Source organism: Cololabis saira, chromosome 8, assembly GCF_033807715.1.
Source record: "Cololabis saira isolate AMF1-May2022 chromosome 8, fColSai1.1, whole genome shotgun sequence".
Classification (NCBI taxonomy): Eukaryota; Metazoa; Chordata; class Actinopteri; order Beloniformes; family Belonidae; genus Cololabis; species Cololabis saira.
Window position 1 is genome coordinate 12,447,327 of NC_084594.1, and position 22,780 is coordinate 12,470,106.

The window sequence follows — 22,780 nt, forward strand, 5'->3', positions numbered from 1 at the left end:
TATCGCTGTTTGATCAGTCACTTATAGATGAAGGATGAATGAAGGACACACTCACATATGTATAGTGGCTTGGAATCAGAGATGAGCAACAAATATGTTTCCATCAAGATGTCTTTAAGTTGAATGTCTGATTTTTATTTGTTTGTTTCCTAATAATTAAAGGAGCCGTCTGTAAGAAATGGCCAAAACTGGTACTGCAGTCACTTTCAAAATATTGTTGAGCGGCGTGTACCCTCCCCCTCCTCCCCCCGACCAGAGGTTGCCAGGTAGGCTGCAGAATGCAGCAGGAACGTAGGCTGCCATGGCTGCGATAATTAGAGCCGAACTGGCAACCCGGATACTGAAACAATACTGACTTGGTGATTGGGAGATAGGTGGAGGGTGGAGCTTCAGGCCAAAACAAAAAATGACAACATAAACATCAGTTGAGGGCTGCAACTCCTCTTTTTAAACTGGAATATCCTGGCTTGAGTGCTGTTGTCAGTGACATAAGTATTTGAAATGAACATGATTTTTAAATGTCTGTTGACATATCGTGGTCATTTATGATTCGTTTTATTATTGCTCTTACATACAGCTCCTTTAAAGGAGCTTGAGGCCGGATTGAGGCAGGATTTATGAGAAAAATTCGTATACGTTTTAAGTTTTCTAGTAATAATGTCAGATGAAGCGTTCCAAACCAAAAAGAATGAGCCCTCTACCGTATCTCTCTGTTGCCTTGAACAGGCTGTGTGCTGCAAAATGTGCTGCAATTCGGGCCCAAATTTCCCGCGCTGGGCTGCGGATGTGACGTCACATGACGCTGCATGTGCGTTCTCCCCGTTCTCCCGTGCCGGCTTCACTGTTGGCTGCAGTACCCCCAACGGTCGTCGTGGTGAAGGGTGGCGCTAGAGAGTCTCATTTCTTAAAAGGAGCCTCAAGCTCCTTTAAGTTAAAATATAAAAAAAAACTTGATAAGTTGTCTAAATAATAATAATAATAATAATAATAATGCAAACAATGTTGTTACCACAATCCCTCCAAGAGGACAGTGCTGTAATATTTGTCTTCAAAAAGTGTCCATTTCCATTTCTTACTGTGCATTCTTGACAGGTTTTCTATCATGCTATTTTCCTCTTTGTTTGATCACTTTCATCTGATCTCCTTCAAATAATCATTTTGCAGCCTCTGTTTTTGTTTTTAGCAGTTCTTGACGCTTATTTCAATGAATCAATTCTTAATTGGCATAACATTAGAAGATGGTATATGCTGGTTTACATTTCTGTGGAGACTATGACAATGGTTAATATCAACGACACATAGGAGGGTCTCAGTGCAGTAAATAAAATTACATTAAACAGGTTGCTAGATTCTGCACCTCTACAACAAGACTGACACCAGGGGCCTGTACTACGAAGCAAGTTCAACATACCCAGGATATCTTTTCCTTATCCAGATTCACTAACCCGGACAATTGCAATCACGCTAAGCGGTCACACGACGGTGGTTATCAACTCGGTATATCAACCCAGGTTTCTCCAATCTGGATATGAGCGCGTGCACATAAAAGGGGCGGTGTTTTCAGCGCATGACCAATCGCAAGCATGGAGAAGTCCGCTGTCAGAGCCGCTTATTTCAGTAGCGAAGAGCAAACAATAATTTTACGGAAATATGATGAGTATAGGCATAGAATACAGGCAAAAAGCAACACAGTTGCAGCTGCAAAATGCAGGAAAGACAGCTGGCAAAAGATCGCTGACTGTATAAATGCGTAAGTTCATAGGGATATAAACATCACTGCCCCATCATTAGGGCATAAGTAGATCTGACTATAATTACAGTTGTCTATTCTGTTAAATGCATGTGTTGCTTAGATGTATTCGTATGGCGTGTATGACAATTGTAGCCTCATTCCTTCAGCTGCAACCCCAGCGGAGTGAAACGCACATGGGAGCAAATAAAAAATAAATATAAAAACATAATTCAAAGCGGTAAGTAGGCTCACTTTCATATCTTAGAAGTACAACAAGTACAAGGCTTTAGTGTTTCTATCACTCTCTGTTTTAGGATGATATCAGTATACAAAAGCACAATGAAATAGCATTGACATTACTTGCAGCAAACAGGAAAAAAAATGACAAGAAGAAGACAGGAGGGTCCCTGAATACGCGTTCTCTTCGGAGGGATCCTCTCACGATCCGCGCACCGAGCTCCACTGGATTCTCTTCAAGAGGGCATGCCATTTTCCAAGAGAGCTGATTGGTCAGTGGGCGGTGCTTTTATACCCGGCGATCTGTATCTCGAACATAACCTGCTCCGGAGCAGGTTAGCTGTTCAGCATAAGTTACCATGGCGATGTACCCCGGTAAGAAGTGAACCACCGTCGTAGTCCTGAAAACCCAGGGTTAAACCTGAAGTTACCTCGCTAACCCCAAATCCCGCTTCGTAGTACAGGCCCCAGAACAGCTGATTGATGGTTTGATATGCTTCCATTATGTTCATCCTGGTAGATGCTGTGAGCTTTTTTTGTGGCAGACAAAAGAAATACAGCCATTGAGCAACATACTGTAATGTTTTAACATTTCATGGCTTCATGCTATTAATAGTTGAGGAGATCATGAAATACAACTTGTACTGCAACGTGGCTGGGGAAAAAAGAAAAAGAAAAGAAATCACCTCTAAAGCCTTAAGTAATTTGGCGTTCCTTTAACAAAGTTCTACAAAAGTAGAGAAAAGCGAGCCGTGGATTTAAGAGAGATTGCCTGTCTCGGTTTCCTTCCCCAGCCATGCTTTATTAAGTACAATTTTTGTGATGGATACATTTTTACAAAACCTTCCACAAATCACCAAGGACAGTTTTACATTTAGTAGGAATATTCTTTGCCATTAATAAAAGCCCTTAAGAAAACTCGAAGCTACAATGCGAATATCTGATTAAGTTTGCAGTGGGAGTAATGCTACCCATACACAAAACACACAGAAGATATAAAATTGGCATAAACAGGGAAAAAAGACAATTAAGTCTTCATGAAGTCAGTGGCAGCGCTCATTATTTTCTGTAAACTGTGATTAGACGGAGACAAAATGACGCTGAGCATCTGTGCTGTGTACCTGCTGTATGTTGTCATATGATGGGAAGGAAAACTTAACATAACATAAAAACTTGGAAAATAGCTCCTGGGATAAACATCGTTTTTGTGAGATTAATCAATCTGACTGTGCCCAGAAGTTCAAAATCCACGTACAAGCATCTCTAAAGCTCATTAACTAGATAATTGAAAATGCTTTGTTTAGAAAGCAACAGCTCATGTGCTGGGCTATTTCTTGACCCTGTGTACATGTCCGGATAAAACTTTAGAAGATACTCAAACCAGCCAAGGAAAAATAGGTCTTGCAGGAGTTAAATTAAATGATGCAGTATTTATTTTTTTTTTGTTTTTTGCATGAGTTTAGCCAATAATATGGAAACTATGAATTGGTTGGCATTCATATGTGCCGCAGGTAATTTGAAGAGTTGGGTATTTTCTTGACATGTAGGTATATGATGAATCAATGTACAGCTGAGCAGTGTGAACTAGTTCCTGTAGGTACTGTAGGAGTTAAAATAAGTTTTAGCTCTTAGATTATACCTACTGAGATATTGGGAGTGACGATCAAAAACGTGTGTGTGTGTGTGTGTGTGTGTGTGTGTGTGTGTGTGTGTGTGTGTGTGTGTGTGTGTGTGTGTATACTTATGTCATGCAATAAAATGCTTAAAAATACTTATGTCATGCAATAAAATGCAAATTAATTACTTAAAAATCATACAATGTGATTTTCTGGATTTTTTTTTTAGATTCCATCACTCACAGTTGAAGAGTGATATGATAAAAATTACAGACTTATACATGCTTTGCAAGTGGGAAAACCTGCAAAATCGGCAGTGTATCAAATACTTGTTCTCCCCACTGTGTGTATATATATATATATATATATATATATATATATATATATACATATACATATACATATACATATATGGTACTTAAGAATTGCAAACTGAGCACCAAGTACCACAAACTACAGTGTATCAACGTTCAACTGACTGTAACTTCCAACTCTATGCACATTAGTAATTCAATCAAGCAGCTTAAGCCTCGGGCAGCATGGTGGCTTGGTGTTGCCGTGTGGGAACCTTCTTAAGTCTCAGCTGGGTTCTCTTGTGTGTAAGGGTTGCATTTTTCCAGGTACTTCAAGTCTCCTGCCAATATATGATTGGTTATTTACAGTAGCTGCAGGCAGCACGGTGGCTTAGTAGTTAGCTAGTGGTTAGCAAGTTCCCGGTTTCACTCCCGGTGGCAGTCTTTCCGTGTGGACTTTGTACGTTCTCCCCGTGCTTGCGTGGTTTCCCTCCGGGTACTCCGGTTTCCTCCCAGTCCAAAAAACATGCATAAAGGTTAATTAATGTTTCTAAAATGCCTGTAGGTGTGAGTGTGAGGGTGCATGGTTGTATATATGTGGCCCTGTGATGGACTGACGACCCGTCCAGGGTGTAACCCCTGCCTCTCGCCTGTAATTAGCTGGGATAGGCTCCAGCAGACCCCTGTGACCCTGCAAAGGATAAAACGGGTATAGAACATGGATGGAGGGATATTTAGCTGCCTATAAGAATGCGGGTGAGCCTGTTAGCCATCCATAATGTAGTGACCGGTTCAGGATGTACCCCTGCTTTTTACCTGAAGAGAGTTGGTACAGGCTCCAGCAGGCTCCTTTGAGCCCGAACAGGCGTAATTGGGTGTAGATAATGGATGGATGGGTAAATGGATGAAACTTCATACTTATTTGAAGCCTTTGTTTGTGCCTCTCATGTATTAACTGCAACTGATGGAAGCCCACTGGAGCTGGGATCTAGAACTAGGATGCTGTGATTAACAAAATATAGAGGTAATATCCTCTCTGTGTGAATACTGACAACTTCATAAACTGTTCAAAAAGTCGGTCAAATTTTGTGAATGTTAATTATGGCGGACTTAATCCACGGTTGTCAGGAGTGAGCCAGAGCACTGTTTCATACCAGCACTGTGACAATAATTTTGCTTGACAGTTTGACATGATTCATTGCTCTCTTTGTCATATACAAATGCAAATTCATTCTTCATACTACTTATATCATATACGGGGCACAGAATCTAAAAATCCAATTTGCTTCCTTTGTTTCATTGAAGCTGACACTTTAAATTGCAGCATAAGTTAAGTGCTTGAGGAAGTCACATCTTAATTACCCCACCCCCCCCCCCCCCCCAAAAAAATTATGAAATGATAAAAATATTAAAAAATATTATTTATTCAAAATGAAGAGGGAAAAATACTTTTAACACAGGCAAAGGCTTACTTTTTTGATGAAGTATTCCCATGGAAAATATAAATCTGTTTTATGTGCACATGTAGAAGAGAACAAATTGACTAGAAATAAGGTACCTGTACTTGCCAGAGGCAGGTGAGCATCCGTCAAAACTCTGACTTAAAAAAATGGTTGTGAAATATGTGACTAAATATTTTTTTACAGAAATTAATGACATAAAAAGTTACTCAAATTTCACTTTTTGGTTAATATAGCTGATCTCTTGACAGTTTTAACAGATAATGTGATCTACCCCAATCTAATTAGGATATTTTAGAATACTGTACATTTAAAGACATCCAGTTATAATAATGCACGGTGTGCTCTCTTCAGCCTCTGTGATTGATTTTCAGCCACCCCCACTAGTATTTCTGGATTTGTATCCTGCTACAAGCATGCAATAACTAAAAGTTGAAGGAATTGTAAATAATATGGATGAACTCGTTTTGTGCTGGGGGAGGAAGCAACGTAGACAGATGTAATGTTAAAATATAATTTATCAGCTCCTGCTTTGATGATGGCTGGAGAGCAACAGCATGAGACAAGAGGAATTGTTTCTGAGAGCCTTATGTTAAGGTGAAAGCATCTCTAGAGGCTGTTGATGCCTGTTCAGCTTATAAAGAATCTGACTTTATTGTACTATGCTCAAACAAAAGTTGTCAGAATTGAATTACATTTATTTATTTATTTTCATGTAAGTCACTGTTATTGCATTAGATAGGACCCACTAGTCTTTCTGTCATTCTTTCTATTCCTCTACTCACATTCATTGTGCTTCTTTTTACAGCCAACAAGTTAAACTCAAAATGCCTTTCCTTTTCTGTTCGAAAAAGTTTTTTTTTTTCTTTTTTCGGTAAGGTTTGGCATTTCTAGCATTGAGACATTTTTCAAAAACCTGTGTCAACTTAGTGAACAATTACATTTTTATCTCTTTGTGATTGTAGCCCCTTTGAACTACTCTTTCACAGCAAGCCTTCTCAGTCTGTTGCATCTCGCTTCACCTCACTCGCTTCCCCGTGAACAAGGCATTTGAAATGCAAAGTGCCTTTTATCTTCATTTCCTTGTTTCCATTGAGTAGATCTGAATCAAAAATCTAACCTTTCTTTCTTGTCCTTTTATTTCTTCTTTCTGCTCCGTTTCTCTGCCCTTAGTTAATTCATACCATCAGTGTGGTGGATAGAGACGAGCCACAGACTGGACATCGCTTCTATTTCACCCTGGCACCGGAAGCCTCCAGCAATCGTCACTTCACCCTGTGGGATGTCAAAGGTAACGGACTGAACGAATAAATAAATCTATTAATTAAATAAAAAATAATCTCATACTCTTGTTTAAATATCAGTTGCTGTTGATTCTGGCAGTGTAGCTGGATTTTGCATCAATAACAGTAAAAGCAAGACCAGCTGTTGGATTCGCTGTGAGTAGGTGTATGGATTTTAAACGTGTACACATAAAACTAAAGTTTGAAAAACTGACAAATGAAGCTCATTGTGAAGAAAAACCTAATTGCCCCTCATTGTTTAGCAGCTCTAAAATATTCATCAATGATTTCAACGTCTTAATTACCCTCTCTCAATTTATTTAGATTCCAGATGGTTTGACTTCATTTTTAAATTGGGAAAATTGATACTTTTTAAAAGTTAAGAGCGAATTGTGTACTTGTGTACGTGATTTAGAATTCATTATCAAGATAAACATTGGATAAACACCACCTGTTTGGGTACTCTTAGCTGAGTTAAATTAAAAAAAAGATTAATTAGCCCTTGTATATCTGATGTTGTGTTCCTGCTAAAAAAAAGACATAAATAAAAGACATTTACCTACAGCATTAGGAGGAGGGAAAAAATATGTATTATTTTCTTTTCTTAATTAAGCAGACCCATTAAACATTCACAATGCTAGAGTGGATGAAAAGTAAAGTTAATTCATTTAAGTTAATGGAATAAGTTTGGAAGTGATCATAAGAAGCATCTGCTGATGTGAACTCTGCTTTACATAAGAAGAAATCCATGAAGACACATTATTAAGAGTAGTCGATCTGCATTGGCTGGAAAGAGATACAAAGTAATCTTAAAGTGTTTAGGCATAAATTGGTCCACAGTTAAACATACTGTATAAAGTGATAGTTAAATGCTGGGGCTGCTCTTCCTAGAAGTGGATACCCAATCAAATGTACCCAGAAGATACGCAGCAGAACCCCATAGTCAGCTACTGCTGACTATGAAGAAAATGCTGCTCACTTCAAGTTTACCAACAACCCTGGTACAATCTTCCCTTGTAAAATGTTTGTCGAGTGATGGAGATTACTCAAATCATAGCTTACCAACACCATGCCAACAGTGAAGTATAGTGGAGGGAGCATCATGATTTGGCCCTGGACCATTTGGCATCATCGAGAGGAAAATTAGTTCTCAAGTTTACCAAAATATTCCGAAGCATAATATCAGGGAGGCATCTAAGTAAATACACCACAGAATATTTAAAAAAAGAATATTCAATTATGGAGATGCCATAACAAAATCTCAAGCAACACATTCATACTGGACATTCAACAAAGCTGAGCTGGGGCATTTCTGAAGACGACAAATGGATGAATTGAATCTTGAATGTTGCGCACATCTGATCCAGAGCTGGCAGGTTCAACCAGATATTAACCCAAATCATATATTCACTGTTTTCCTCCAGCACTGTGGATGTCCAATGGTTGTGTTCAATAAAGATGCAAGTTGGATGGTAGCTCATCATCTTAAACACATTGTGTTTGTCTAATATTGTGCGCCGTGTGATAGCCATGAATGTCATTGTGTATAAATCCAAAACTAATGCAGGAAGCAACTTGATTCCAATGATTAGCATCCATATTCCTGCAACTGTATATGGCAGAATTGTCTCTATCTTTGATTGAAAACCAATGTAGATTTTATTATTATTGTTATTATCATTATTATTATTCAGCATAATCTTTAACAAATTTAAGAAACACTAAAATACATCTTGTTTTGTAGGGATGACCTTGCTTTGCTGGGAAGCTCAGTTTTTCACGCATGTCTGTGTTTTTTTGCATACATGCGCACAGACCCTTCGTTTAGAGATGGGTATCTAAGTAAATGTGACATCTGGTTAAATCAAGATTGATCTGACACCAGGAAAATGTCAGGGGTGCAACCCAAGCCAGGGAAATGTCACTGTATGAAGGCAGCGGGGTCTGCTGCAGTCCTTGTTCATATGGATGTGGATAGAGAAGCACACAGCGCCCGCCTCGTGTAAAGGACATTCTGTACTATTTATGTACATGTGATAGGTTCTGTAGGGGGTGAGGAAAAAGTATGATAAGAAAACCCCTTTGTCTATGCCTTCCTCATCTTTTCAAAAAATCCAGACACCAAAACACAATGCACACCTTTGATATCAGCTTCTCTTTCTGTAACACTCCAATAATTTTTTTTTTTAATCGCCTAGACTTAACTTTTTATCCGCCTACCCCTCTTATTTTCCACTCTGGTGTCTCTTTTCTTGGACACATTTGTCAACCTGTCACTTCCAATCTTTCACTTCATCTCTCCCTCATCATGCCCTCACATCGTTCTCTCCAACCCTTGACACACAATGATGACAAGAGATTTTTACCACGTTGCTAAACTCCTTTAGGTTTTCGCTTGAAGTCTGTGGCCTACAGGAAAAACTCATTTGACTGAACAAAGGTTGCTGCTATGTGACAAACGGCCAGCATTTTATATGCAAATTATTCAACATTGTTCCTTCGACACAAAGATTAAACAATAACAAACATTGAGCCTGGTTCCTCTAGGACCCAAATCCACCTCTGTAACTACGAGGCAACCACTATAATACTACCGTTATTGATGCAGGACTTATGAATGAGTTATGCAATAACGTAAAATGATAAAAATGTTTGAAAGGGACATGTTTATTCGACCAGTTGATAGTTTGCAGTTATTTGAATTTGATTGAAATGCAGTGAAGAGTGCTTTTGGTGGCACTTGTGAATAAATGTTAATTTTGAACAAAACTTTAAAGAGGTTAAATAATAAAATGTTAGCTTTTTCTCTGTTTAGCAGCATTCATTTGTTTAAGAAAATGATCAAAAATATCAAAAATCTAAAAACATTTGTTATTCATTGAGGTGTTCAAAACATTTGGAGGGTAAAAATATCCACTTTTCTTGTTTTTAGCTCCTCCTCCAATTTCACATAATGCTACAGTTTCTCTTCCTTTGAAGTGGGAAGAGGGCAAAATTATTCCAGTTTTTTGAGGTGGAGGTGTACATTTCTTTTAAATCAAAACCATATGAGCTGTATTCATGTGTTTGGTGAGCTTGCAGCTGTCAAAGAAGGTGTTAAACCCCAAAGGACAAACTAGCATTTGTAACATTTCTGTACATAAATAGTAATATGAAAATTGTTCTACATGGCGTAGCGTTTTAATGTTCACACGAAATTACAGTGATATATATTTTCACAGATGGATTACTTGCTATCTAGTGTGCAAGTCTACCCACAAACGTCTCTGACTCCATTTGTCAAAACCTCATTCAGTATGCCGTGTTACATTTATCTAAGTGCCTGGCACAGAGCACATGTACAAACCGGTGAAGTTTCATTTTAAACTGTTTTTATTTTTCATTCACAAAGACTCCCAAGTGTAATCTAATGTTTTACCTTGTCTCTCTGATTTATCTCCTCCATCTCACATCATCCACCCACCAAGACAACACAGCTGGTATCCGTACCCAGAGGTCAGGCTTTAACCGCCATGAACAGAATGTCTACTTCCTGCCCATTCTCGTGGTTGACAGTGGGCCTCCCTCCCTCAGCTCCACAGGCACCCTGACCATCCATGTCTGTGGCTGCGACACAGGTGAGAGCTACTGCGGGAACTGCACAATTAGTGAAATTACTGTCACTGTCACCCTCTGCATCAACTGCAGAAGTAATAAAAAGGCCACTGTTTTGCATAGCAAACATAGCAAAATATGAGCTTATACTGCTTGTTGACTGAGAAACAACTGAGCTTGTTGACTGAGAAACAACAAAATCTGCAGACAATTGGTCCTCTACAGAGACAACAGGCAGATAAAACATGCATGATAAAAAAAGAGTGGCTCTATTCTTTGTCAGACATCCAGCTGAACAAACTCAAAACTGATGTCACATTTTGTTTTATTTGTTGGGTTTTTTTCACAACACAGAAGGGGCCATCCAGTCCTGCAACGCAACAGCATATGTAATGAGTGCAGCTCTCAGCCCCGGGGCCCTTATAGCACTACTGGTCTGCATGCTCATTCTCATAGGTAAGTACATGACTGTTCTAAAGAAATGTGTGTGGATTCCTGTGTTAAACAGATTGATGTCTAGATGGATGGATGCATGGACCTAATGGCTGCTTAATGATGGCCAGTGCTGAGTTAAATCATTCCGGGTGGTCCGACAAAAATGTATTTTTTAAAAAGTGGAATGTTTTGTCCATTCATTGATACATTTCCATTTACGTGGGATCAGACTGCAGTCTAAGCACAGAGGGCCAGACTTCCCTCTCCCTGGCCACCTCAGCAATTCTTCCGGGAGGACACCGAGGCATTTCCTTGGCAGCTAGGAGATATAATCTCTCCAGTGTGTCTTAAAGTCTGTCTCGGGACCGTCTCCCAGTCGGACACGTTTGAAACACATCCAAAGCGAGACGCCCAGGAGCAATCCAGATGCCCAAACTACCTCAATTGACTCCTCTCGATGTAGAGAAGCAGCAACTCTACTCAGAGTTACTCCCAGATAATTGAAAAATGTACCTTATCTCTGAGGGAGAGTCCAGCCAAGCTGCAGGAGAAACTCATTTCAGCTGCTTTTATTAACATTTTTGTTCTTTTTAATCACTATCTACAATGTGTGACCATTGGTGAGGGTAAGAACATAGACCAAGCTATAATCAGAGAGCCTTGTTGTTTGGCTCAGCTCTGCCTCCACCACAACACACCAGAACAGCGTCGATACTAATACAGATGCTCTACAGATCCATCTGTCAACCTCCCACTCCATCCTTCACTCACTTGTAAACAAGACTCTAGGATACTTAAAGCCTTCCACTTGAGGCCATTCCTCACTCCCAAACCTGAGAGTACTCCTTCCTTTTTGAACCAGGAACCATGGTTTTACATTTGGTGATGGCTCTAAAGAAAGGGCAATTCTGGAAGATACACCTTAAAATGGGACTTGAGACAATCATATACAGTAGTCAAGCGATGTGAGCATCAGTGGACTGATCAATGTTTTTAAAGCTATCATATTACACCAATTAAGTTGTACATGCATTGGCTAAAAAATAAAATCAGTGTTTCATCTTTCTTTCATGTTCCTGTCGGAGTTTTCCTCCACTTTATGTGAGGAGAATTGTTTTTCTTTTTTTTTTTTAAACAAGAGCACACATACTGCCTGGTTTTGTGAACGATATCAAGTCACTTTGATCCACAGAACACAAGCAGAGCTTGAATGAATGGGAGTGAAGTGGAGAGAGGAGGTGCAAAAAAAGGCAAAATAGCTACCTCAGCACTTGTATCAAAGCACAGGAGGCTTTAAATAGACAAGGCATTCCCAAGGAGCTTAAGTTTTTATATAGACTTTCACACATACCCCCACTAGCATTCCCCGTACATCCATGCACTCACTCTCCCAGAAACAAAAGATGTTTGGTATTGCCAGATTTGAAATTTTTATGAGTTAGCTTTTTGCTTTTTCCCCAAATGTAAGTCTTTGCATCCCACTCCTCGGTGACAGCAAGAAATGGTGATGCTGTCAGAGTTTTGTCTCCCCCGCTTGTGCTTCTGCACATTTTACATTGTGCAGGCAGTGAATGATGGTTGATGTCACACTACACAGCTTTAACCGTGACTAACATTGCGCTCTCTTTCTTTGAAGAGCTTTTCTAATGAGACTTGTTAAAAGTCAGTCTCCATTAATGAAACCATCTACTGGAGTGAACTTCAAAAGAAGAGCATCATTTATTCATCGCGGTTTTAAAAGCCTCAACAAAAAATGTTGTGTACAAATCTGAGGCAACCTGATGGCTTGAAAAAAATACAACTGTTTGCAGTCTATCATGGTTTTGTTGTGGGCTAGATGGGAAACCTTCAGAAGCATGAGTTGAAAAACCTCTCCTTGGCTTTTGAACTAGCAGAAAGCAAGACCCTGTGCAGGGAAGAAAAGAAAAATCTTTACTGTATAAACGAAAAAGTTTCATGGTGGCCTTGTTTAAAAAAAATCAGGTTCCACACAGTTTATCATGCTTCTTCTGATATTGAAATGATTCCATATTGTTCCCAGTGGTGTCAGTAAGCTATAAAATATGCCAGTTCTTTGACAATCTGATTGTAGACCAGGGACATTGTGCTTCATCAAAGCACTGAAGGACTGGCCAAGTCGCAACATCTTTTTTAGCCAACAATGCGCTCAGTGAAATCCCAGGCTGCAGAGGTCAGGATTAGGGGGATGAGCTGTGTTTTCACACTTATCATATGGTGTGAATAACAACACTGGGGCATCAGAAAGCAGCCTTATTATCCCAACTGCATAATGGCTAACCCTGTCCTACTCCCATTTACTTCCTCTACTACAGATGCAACACACAAAATGTAGGTGTGCACACTGCAGACGTCTAGAATCTAAGACAAATCACTTGACACCTCTTAAGTGCAATGCAATTAATTTTCTCTGCAGAATTTTTTGTGTGTACATTATCCTCTCTCTCTCTGTCTCTTTCTGTCACACTCACACACACACACACACACACACACACACACACACACACACACACACACACACACACACACACACACACACACACACACACACACACACACACACACACACACACACACACACACACACACACACACACACACACACACACACACACACACACACACACACACACACACAAACCGGCCGACTGGCACTCTTTCTCAAGAGGCTGGACCACCTCGATTACATCAATTGCTGTATGATGAGAAAAATGAAAACAAATTTCTGCCTAATTACCTAACAAACAAACAGTCCCTCTATCAGTTCATTTATGGGCCTGCTGTGAAGAATCCATTCCACTGCGTCGAAGCATCTGCATGCATCCATTCCAATTACCTCCCATCTGCTTGTGATGAAGTCCCGTGTGAGGGCAACAAGCACAGCCCAAGGGGAAATTAACCGTCTTGTCAGGAACACTTATCGCAACATCTGTACACATGGGTATCAGCTTTGTATGTATAGGAATCAGCGATACATGGGTACATATGCTTCCTGGAGGTAAATTCTCTACATGGTGTCGTATTGACATTTCCAAAGGTATTCTAATTGCCTAATAAATTGGGCTTTGGGGGTTTCAAATTCAAGCATCTGCTTACTTAAAAGGTAGCGACACTTATCAGCGAGGTAGGTTGTGTCAAACGTCAGGTTATCTAATCGTTTTTCTTTCATCAGAATGTAGCGCAGTGTCACTCTTTAACAGAATTTACTCATCTGCACCAAGGAAGGAACTCTTAACGCCAAGTTATCCACGTCCTATTACTCTGCTCATTAGTGTGAATTTAGAGTAATTGTCTTAGAGCTTGTTTAGTATGCACAGCAGTGTGTACCACAGATTACCTCAAACCATGACTTTTTCTTCCGCCTCATGGCAATTAATTTGCCCCATTCAAGGCGGAGAAGAATAAACACAATGGTTATAGACACCACTCTCCCACTGGAGCCCAGAAAACAATGTAAGAAGAGAACAACATTATCACTCAGAGATAATGCATGAAATCCCTATTCAAGATCAGGAAGGCTTTTTTCACATTGCATGTTCACTCCACAAGTGACTTTAAGGCCCCCCGACTCCAAATATAAGGGAATACCAAGAACAGCCATGTTTACTGATGAGTCTTGTAGTTTACTTTATTTTTTCATTCCCATTTCTATACTTTTTTAGAAGGAACCGATTGTTTAACAGTCATAATGACCCTCGAGGTGAGTGAAACAAACAAGCAAAAAGGAAACAACAGAAGAAAAAAAAAGACAGAATTGTGTTAATGAGCTGTTTTTGTCCCTGCATACAAAATGTAATCTAAATGTACTTTAGTATTTGTAAATTTCCTGTACACAGCTAAGGAAGTCATGTCATTGATCTACTTTGACTGTAAAACAATGTAGCCATATTTCACCTTCACAGTGTTTGGATGGGTGTCCTGATGGGTTAGTGTATCTCTCATTATAATTGATAGTCTTTTTCTTAATCTGCGTGGGCTTGTTGTTTTTGGCAAGTTTCTATCTGTTCCAGAAGATTCATGCCTCCTATTTGTTAATCATATATCTAAACGTCTCGTCACTGGCATGACTTTAAAGGAGTTACTCATTGAGTTACTCATCTGGGTACTGGAAGAAAATAAAAAAAACATATTTAGTTCCTGTTTATGTGGTGACGCAGTGAAGAGAAAAAAAAATGCTGTCAATCGAGTTAATTAACTGGCATTTCCAACATTTCATATGAATTCCATCCACTTTTCTACCGCTGACAAGAAGAGTTTGTATTTTAACTAATATCCAGGTTTTCTTTGGAACGGCTGAGGGTTGTTGTTATAGACAGCACATGGAAATCTGCTTTAACACTGATACAGCTGACACTGTTTAGTGGAAGAGCATGAATAAATAGGTTTTGCTCCATTTCACCAAATTTGCAACATGCAACACCTTTTTCAGTTAAACCATGACCCAATTCAACAAAAAAAGGGACAGTAGGTTGGATTTTTTAAGTCAGGGAACTATTAATGTGGTTGCAAAAGTTCCCTTTTTCATTCTTTCCATTGCCTAAGTTACATTTTTTTGTAAACAGATTTTCTCTTTCATATTTAATAGAATACAATTTTGTAACATTTTATCACTGGCCACTTCATAACTTTCTCCTCTAATTGGGTAACTTGTGTTTTGAGAGTGTTTACCTAAGGGTCCCAGTTCATGGTTCTCTTTTCTTGTTAAGTAGCTGTTAAAAACGTGCGTAATTGACATTCATAATTAAAGATGCAGCTCTTTCACACCTCTCACACTCCTGACTTCCTCTAATCCATCATTAACTTCTTGTAATATGTTTCACTGAGAATGACGTGATTTTGTTGCAAATCTTAAACAAATCTAGTTGCCGTCTCCGAGGGAGAGTTTAGGAAGGTTGTTGAAGTCTGTGGGGGGGTATCTGAACTAAGTCTAATCAGAAATGTAGGCACTAATTAAAATAACGACACAGAAATTAAATCCTCATTGATTTGTCGGTGGATACAGCCTTTTTCCTCTTGTCTCATTAGTCTATAATGATCTACCTCACTCGTTTTCTCTTTTTTTTTCAATCCAAACTGAATTTCCTGATACACATTTGTCTTCTCCTAAGTGGTCGCCTTGATTTTTTTTTTTTAAGCCTAAGAACCACAAAGTCTTATTTTCATTAGACTTGGATAAGTATTGATATACAGATTGGCCACCATTATGTCTGTTGAATCATATTTCTGGGCAAGGCAATCATGATTGCGAAAAATCAATGCCCATGCATTTTAAATTTAAAACTTGATAATAAATTATCTTCTGAGAGGTGAAATCAAAGTTTCAATGAGAGTAGTCATAAACTTTCACAAGAAAAGTGCTTGCAAATCCATCACTCACTCATGTTTGGCACACACATTTAGAGCAATTATTTTCTGTAGTGCAGTTTTATTATTTTTTCCTGCTTTGAGTCTCAGTTTGGCATGTCATTTTTCTAAACAAAATGAGGGGGGATTCTGTTGTTTTTTTGTTTTAATTTACACTGTTCCTGTCTTTCTCTCCATCAGTTCTTGTCTTGCTGATCCTCACCCTAAAACGCCACAGGAAAGGCCAAAGGATGACAGAGGATGAAGAGGACATGAGGGATAACGTCATCAAATACAATGACGAAGGTGGAGGGGAGCAAGACACTCAGGCGTATGACATGAGCGCTCTGAGGAACCTCTATGACTTCCCAGAAGCCAAGAGCTCTGACTCTGGCCCGGACATCCGCTCCCTTCCGCAGTGGATACAGGCGAGCAGGGTGGGTGGCGGTGCGGATGGAGCCATGGCGGCAGCCACGGACTTCTCCCTTTTCAAAGGCTACATCCGAAAGAAGGTGGAGCAGGCTGATGCTGATTTGTCAGTGCCGCCGTATGACTCTTTCCAGACATACGCCTTCGAGGGCAGCAGCTCGCCGGCGCTTTCACTCAGTTCCATCCACACTCTGTCCACCACCTCAGAGCAGGATTTCTCCTACCTTGGCGACTGGGGTCCACGTTTCAAGCAGCTGGCGGGCTACTATGCTCCAGGACAACCCGAGGAGGAAGGGTCCTAGCGCAGCTTCTCCTCTGCAAAGAGACAGTCAAAACCCTCCCTTTTCCCCCTTTTTTCTGCCTCCTCTTCTCACCCTCTGGCACTCTTCTGAGATCACCAGAGCCAACACTGTGTACTCATTAAAGACAGAGCAACACGTCTTTTTGAAAATTCCCAGTTGTAGAAAGAAAACGTTGATTTTTTTTTTCCTCCCTTTTTTCCACTTCTGAGTCCCTGAGTTTTTTTATTTAAGTTTAATAATGTTATTCTAGCAATGGTATGGGGAAAAAGGAGTGAATAAAAGATAAACAAAACTGCCATTTAGACATGTTGGGAGAAAGCGTTTGTCTCCCAAATTGAAATAAAAAAAAAGAAGAGACAGATTTCAGATTTAACAGGCTTGGCATTATTAAGGCCACGCAGAGACAAACTGTTATGAATTTATTTAAGGAGAAAATATTCATGTATTTATTTTTTTTAAATAATTAATTTATTTGTACTGTGATCACTATGGTAACTGCAACAGTGAACTCTTCTAAAGAGCTCAACATTGTAACAGTGACATTATAAAAGCAGGAGACTCTTAAAAAAAAGGACTAGTGCAACAGGACTATACAAAAACATGACTGGAATGAAACTCGGATTATATAAAGATGATATCAATGAAAATATTTGTATTTATTTTCTAGAACCACTTTTTAAAACATCTGTTGTAAACAAGACATTGGAAAAGCAGACACGGAAAGGAAAGACAAAAGAACAGCAACACCAAGGAGCTGCCTGAATGGCTGAGACTGCCATACTTCTGCTGCATCTTGGTGATTTATTAAAAAAAGGATTTTGGAGGTCACAAACTGCGGACAAGTGTGTGTTGACAATGTCTTTTCTTACGCTCTCCACAGCCATTTCTAAGGCAATAACGCACAAACCGCAACAGTGATTTAAGACGAACAAAATGACTGTTTTATGGAGTTGGCCGATGGCCAGCTTTGTGCCACGGGGAGCCAATATATATTTTACTTTTGTTTTGTGTGAATGTGTGCAACATGTTCAGTTCAGTTTTTATCCTGAGATGTTTGATTTTTCTTTGGATATTTTGTTTTCTTTTGGGGAAGGGAGGGGGAATAAGTTCCTGCAGAATGGTTTGGTTGTAATTAAGAGATATGAGTTTACATGGTAGCACATGATGATTGGAACGGTTACATCCACCTGATATCCCAACTTATTCCTTGTTGACCTTAACTTGCAGATGTATGGAAAATTAAACAAAAAAAAAGAGAAATAAATATTAATTTCTTTTGGTAAATCTCACCGTGTGCGATAGTCTAAATTCCTCAGTATGGTCTTTGTAAAAAAAAAAAAAAAAAACAATAAAAGAAATATTGTTGCTTTTCAAATGAACTTACACAGACAAAGTAAATAGAGCACCCTTGCTACTAACCATTGTCTGTCAATTGTTTGGTAAAGATGGCTTCCGCATTATGAATAACCACAGAGCTCGTATTTGTTTACACCAGGGATCGATTTAGAGGACGTTCAGAGATAGAAACAAAAACGCCATATGACAGTTCACAGCCTAACAAAGACTCACTTCTCTCACCTCTGAGCCCGGTGCCCTCCTGGCTGCCTTTTGTGAAGCAATTGTAATTGTAATAGTCACCACTTACTGCTGAGGCATATGATTTTGCTTTCTTCTGCTGTTAAAGAAGCCAGTAAAGCAGTGAATGTGATTCATATTCACCGTGCTTTAATTCACTTTCTGTGTCTGGTTGTAGGTAATACTAAGAGGAAAAGTGCCACAGAAATACAGAACTTTGATTGATACAAATGATCCATCCTGCTCTTTTAGAGCTCTTTTTATGGAAGTGATACCACATTGAGCAGTGGAATTATATAGCAATGGCTATAATACACTTAGGGCCCGATTTACTAAGATCCTAAATAAAGAGTACTAAATTGCGTGTGCACTGAAAAAGTTTGCGCGTGCTGTTTGCGTGTGGTTTGCGGGTGATCAACTAAGATTGCGTGCGCAATTGATAACAGGTGCAAACATCAGTATTTAAATGAGGTGTTGCGTGTCTTAAGGTTTGCGAGCGCAAACTCTGCGCCATGGAGAGTGGATGGAATGCACAGTCACAAGTCACAAGCGCAAAATGAAATTGAACGAGTTGGAGTTAGAGATATTAGTGGAAGAGGCAAATAAACACATTAATGAACTACAGCAAATAAATGTAAACATTACCAAAAGACACGCAATATCGGAGAAAACCTGCGATAGAATAAATGCAGTTGGTAACACAAAAAACGGAAAAACGTCTGGTTTTTCATATTTCAATTTTAGGCACAGATCAAAAATACGAAATAGAAAAACGGGCCACAGGACTGAATTTGATTTTAATATTGAATTGGTCGGGTTTACGTGACCCCGCGGTGCTCGGCATGATCTGAGGAGAAAAAGACAATCAGACACAGAGCTGGAGAGCGCTTTGATTCATCTATTTATGAGTTAAGTTTTTATTCAGATGCCCACAGTATATTGCAAATATTATATATTATATAGCAAACACTGACAGTAAATGTGTGACAGACGGGACCATCATATGGCCGAAAGAAGAGAAGTGTTCAGAACAGCGCACAGAGCGCACACTAAAGGCTGATTTATGGTTCCGCGTTACACTAACGCAGAAACGACGGCGTAGGGTACGCGGCGACGCACACCGCACCGCGACCCTACGTCGATTTAACGCGGAACCATAATTCGGGGCGAAGCTGCAGTCTGTCTGCGCTGATCCTGACACACCGGGTCGGAGCGGATTTGGTCATGATGTTTAACCTGTGTTTTGTGATCAATAAGCATGGGTTTTAATTAAATGTAATTTACGAAGGATGATTTCACGTTCAATAAGATAAGTAATCAATGAAATACAAAGTTTTGGCACAAAGGCTTGGCCTGCTTGTGGGCAAGTGGAGGGGGGCACAATAAGAGAAGGTGGCAAGATATAAGGCGAAGAACTAAAGAAAAAGTGGCCTTTAATAAAACTTGTGCAACCATTTTTAAAATAGCATGCAGCAGAATAAAGACTCTCTCTCTGCGTATTCTTTGATTTTGGATGTCGCCTCCTTGCCACAATAACAGCAGCAGCAGATTAGCACCTTCCTTTCGAACGTATTAAATACAGACGCAATCACAATACGCGCAATTACTTTCAGGCTTGGTAAATCTCATTGCGCGTGGTAAATGGACCAATTTGCATCTTCCCCTCCCAGTATTTAGGATTTCTGCCGGGTACGCCCCATATTGATTATTCATCAGGGCAAAAGTACTAACTGAATTGCGTGTGCTATTTTGCGCATTTGAGAGACGCAGTCCTCTTTGCACGCTGTTAGTAGATCAGCTGGCACTTTGGTTTGCGGGTGCTGTCAAGTTTGCACACGTTTTTACACACGCAAACCTTTAGTAAATCAGGCCCTTATTGTTTTAAATAAGCTTTTGAATCATCAACTGAAAGCAGTAGAATCAACTGACAGAATACGGAAAAACATGCACTGCAAAACCAGCTCCTCTAGAAATACGCCTAATATTCCTGAATCTAGTCAAAATTGTCTCATTTTCAACAAAACTATCTCTACAAAGGGGGCAAGATACATTTTGATGATTGTTAAAATCAGCAAAATAGTCTAAAGTAGTTTTCCAATTTTCTTGAAACAAGGAGCGTGTTTAGAAACTGTGTTCAAGAAGAAACTAAAATTGATTTCACCATTTGGATCACATTTTGCAATCCCTCTTTATAAACAGCAAACTCCTTCATGCTGTATTGAGCAATACTGCGTAAGCGTACCTACCTGTTATTTGTGTCTTTGGAAGGAGTGGTTTGTACATTCATTATTAATTATGGCTCTTAGTTTAACAGCATTTGCTAAGTGCCAAAGACGATGTCATGGTCTAATGGAAATGCACAAATGTAGGCCAGCATGAGCCTGATAGTCGCAGTCAAAGAAGAAGGGCTTGGAATATAAAAGTTGACCCTTTAGAGAAACTTTGTGCAATGTTGCATATATGACCGTGTGTCATGTGACTACATCCATTTGCATTCAGGGGAAGAAAGCGTCTCTCCTTGATCCTGTTCTTTAGTACCACCCTAGGAAATGAGTATCTCATTCATCTTCCATCACTGTCAGAGGCAATGTCACTCCTTAGTGATGACCTGCACATGTGAACACATGAATGTTTAGCCATCAATCAGAAATACTACCGCCCCCAGCACACACACACACACACACACACACACACACACACACACACACACACACACACGAACACACACACACAAATCCAAGGGCAACAAGAGCCTGGCCATTAGTTATGCAGATAAATGTTTGGTGATTGACATTTCTCCAGGGGATATCTGCAAGCACACTAAATAGCCTCTTCTCTTCTCTTTGTACTTGATGTGGTAATAGCAAGTGATAAAACATGGAATGTGGTGTATCAAACATATGTAATCTAATAGCCGAACAGCATCAAGTTTCTAGACACAGAAAAAAAGAAAAGAAAAAAAGCTTTCACCCTAAGTAGGGTAACAGTAAATTAATTTAAGTAAAGCGCTGAATACATAGAACTGCAGCTCCCCAACAAGCTGAAATAGTAAAACGAAATGACTATTACACTTAGATGGCCACAAAATCCACACTCAAGCACGGACTCACGGAGTGTGTTCTTTATTTACATAACACATTTTAACTACCCATTCATTTCATTCAAAGATGGGATTATGGCTGTTTTTTTACAAGTGTTAATGGATGATAGGTACAAAAGTCAAGACCTGGGTAAAAAAAATGGAACCTTTCCTTTTCAAAGTTGAAATGGAGCAGACACATTTTCGAGAGAGTGAAACATGCTTTATTCTGGACAAGTCCCAGGTTCGTCACAGGACAGACACAACCTTGCGAAATTCGACTGGAATAGTCAAATGCTCCATTGTACGATAAAATAAATAAATAAAATCAATACAAAAACCGCTGAAGTGAGTGCAAGTCATGAGGGAGTTCCTTGATTAAGTTGTGGCAAACAAGCCAAGAGGAACATTGCAGATGTTTACATCCACGGAAAGGCTGAGGAAAGAGAGAGCTGGAGGAAAGAAACTATTCTTTGATGAATCCTCTTCAGCTTAACGACTTATTTTGGCTGGAAAAAGATACTAAATCATGTAAAAGAAACCTTAGCAGGAACGTGGATAACATGCGGAGTAAACTGTTTCTCTTCAAGATAACACTTTTCCATCTTATAGCCAGGGGTGAAAGTAGATTAAAGTTCTTGCTGGCACTACGACCCCAACCTCCATGGCTTGTTCTCCTCCCACCACCAGCTTCTTGCATCCCTGAACACGCATTAAATTTTTTAACGCCTGTACGGTGTAGACATTAGAAACAACACTGTGTAGGCCTATAGCAAATTATTTATTTAAATGGTGTAAATAAAGGCCAGTCCGGACCAAGGATTGTCAAGGAATAATTTGTAAATGTTGACAAAAGTTTTCAGAACATTGGGCACATAAATGAAAAAAGAGGAAAAGATGAGTAAAATGTCTCAAAATGTCTCTTACAATGTGTGCATATTTGAAATATGCTGGTAATGTGTCAGCCAACCACAAAAATCTTTGGAATTTTGGTAGAATGATTTATTTTTTGTCCTTGCCCGGTGCAAATGACATAAATAAAGTGCGTGGTTTGGTCGTGAAAAAATAAAAGTAACGTTACGTGAACAATAAATTAAAACGCTCCCTTCCATGCAGTGTGTGTGTCTAGGAAGTAAAGACTGGAACAGGCTATTCACAAAAGCACAAATAGTGGGGTTTTACTAATATTTATATCTTACAAATATTTTGAAAGATTACGAAAAAACAGTTCGGGCGTCTTTGGTGTGAGAGATCGAGGGTTCGTACCTGCTTACTTTCACCCCTGCTTATAGCACCACCATAAACATAAAAATAAACAATATGGTAAGATATTAAGATATTCCTTTATTTTCATACTATGATCAGACCCAAATCTGGAAAGATG

General features: G+C 39.4%; 1 protein-coding gene across 1 annotated transcript in view; it reads left to right on the forward strand.

Annotated features, from left to right (window-relative positions):
* The window catches only part of LOC133448345 (cadherin-22-like), a 221,812-nt gene extending 203,830 nt beyond the window's left edge, over positions 1-17,982 (forward strand). Inside the window, exons 11-14 of the mRNA XM_061726770.1 lie at positions 6,512-6,629; positions 10,089-10,238; positions 10,570-10,671; positions 16,213-17,982. Of these exons, the coding sequence (XP_061582754.1) occupies positions 6,512-6,629; positions 10,089-10,238; positions 10,570-10,671; positions 16,213-16,742 (900 nt within the window). The 3' untranslated portion in view covers positions 16,743-17,982. The remainder of the gene's footprint in view (positions 1-6,511; positions 6,630-10,088; positions 10,239-10,569; positions 10,672-16,212) is intronic.
* Positions 17,983-22,780: the final 4,798 nt, after the last annotated feature.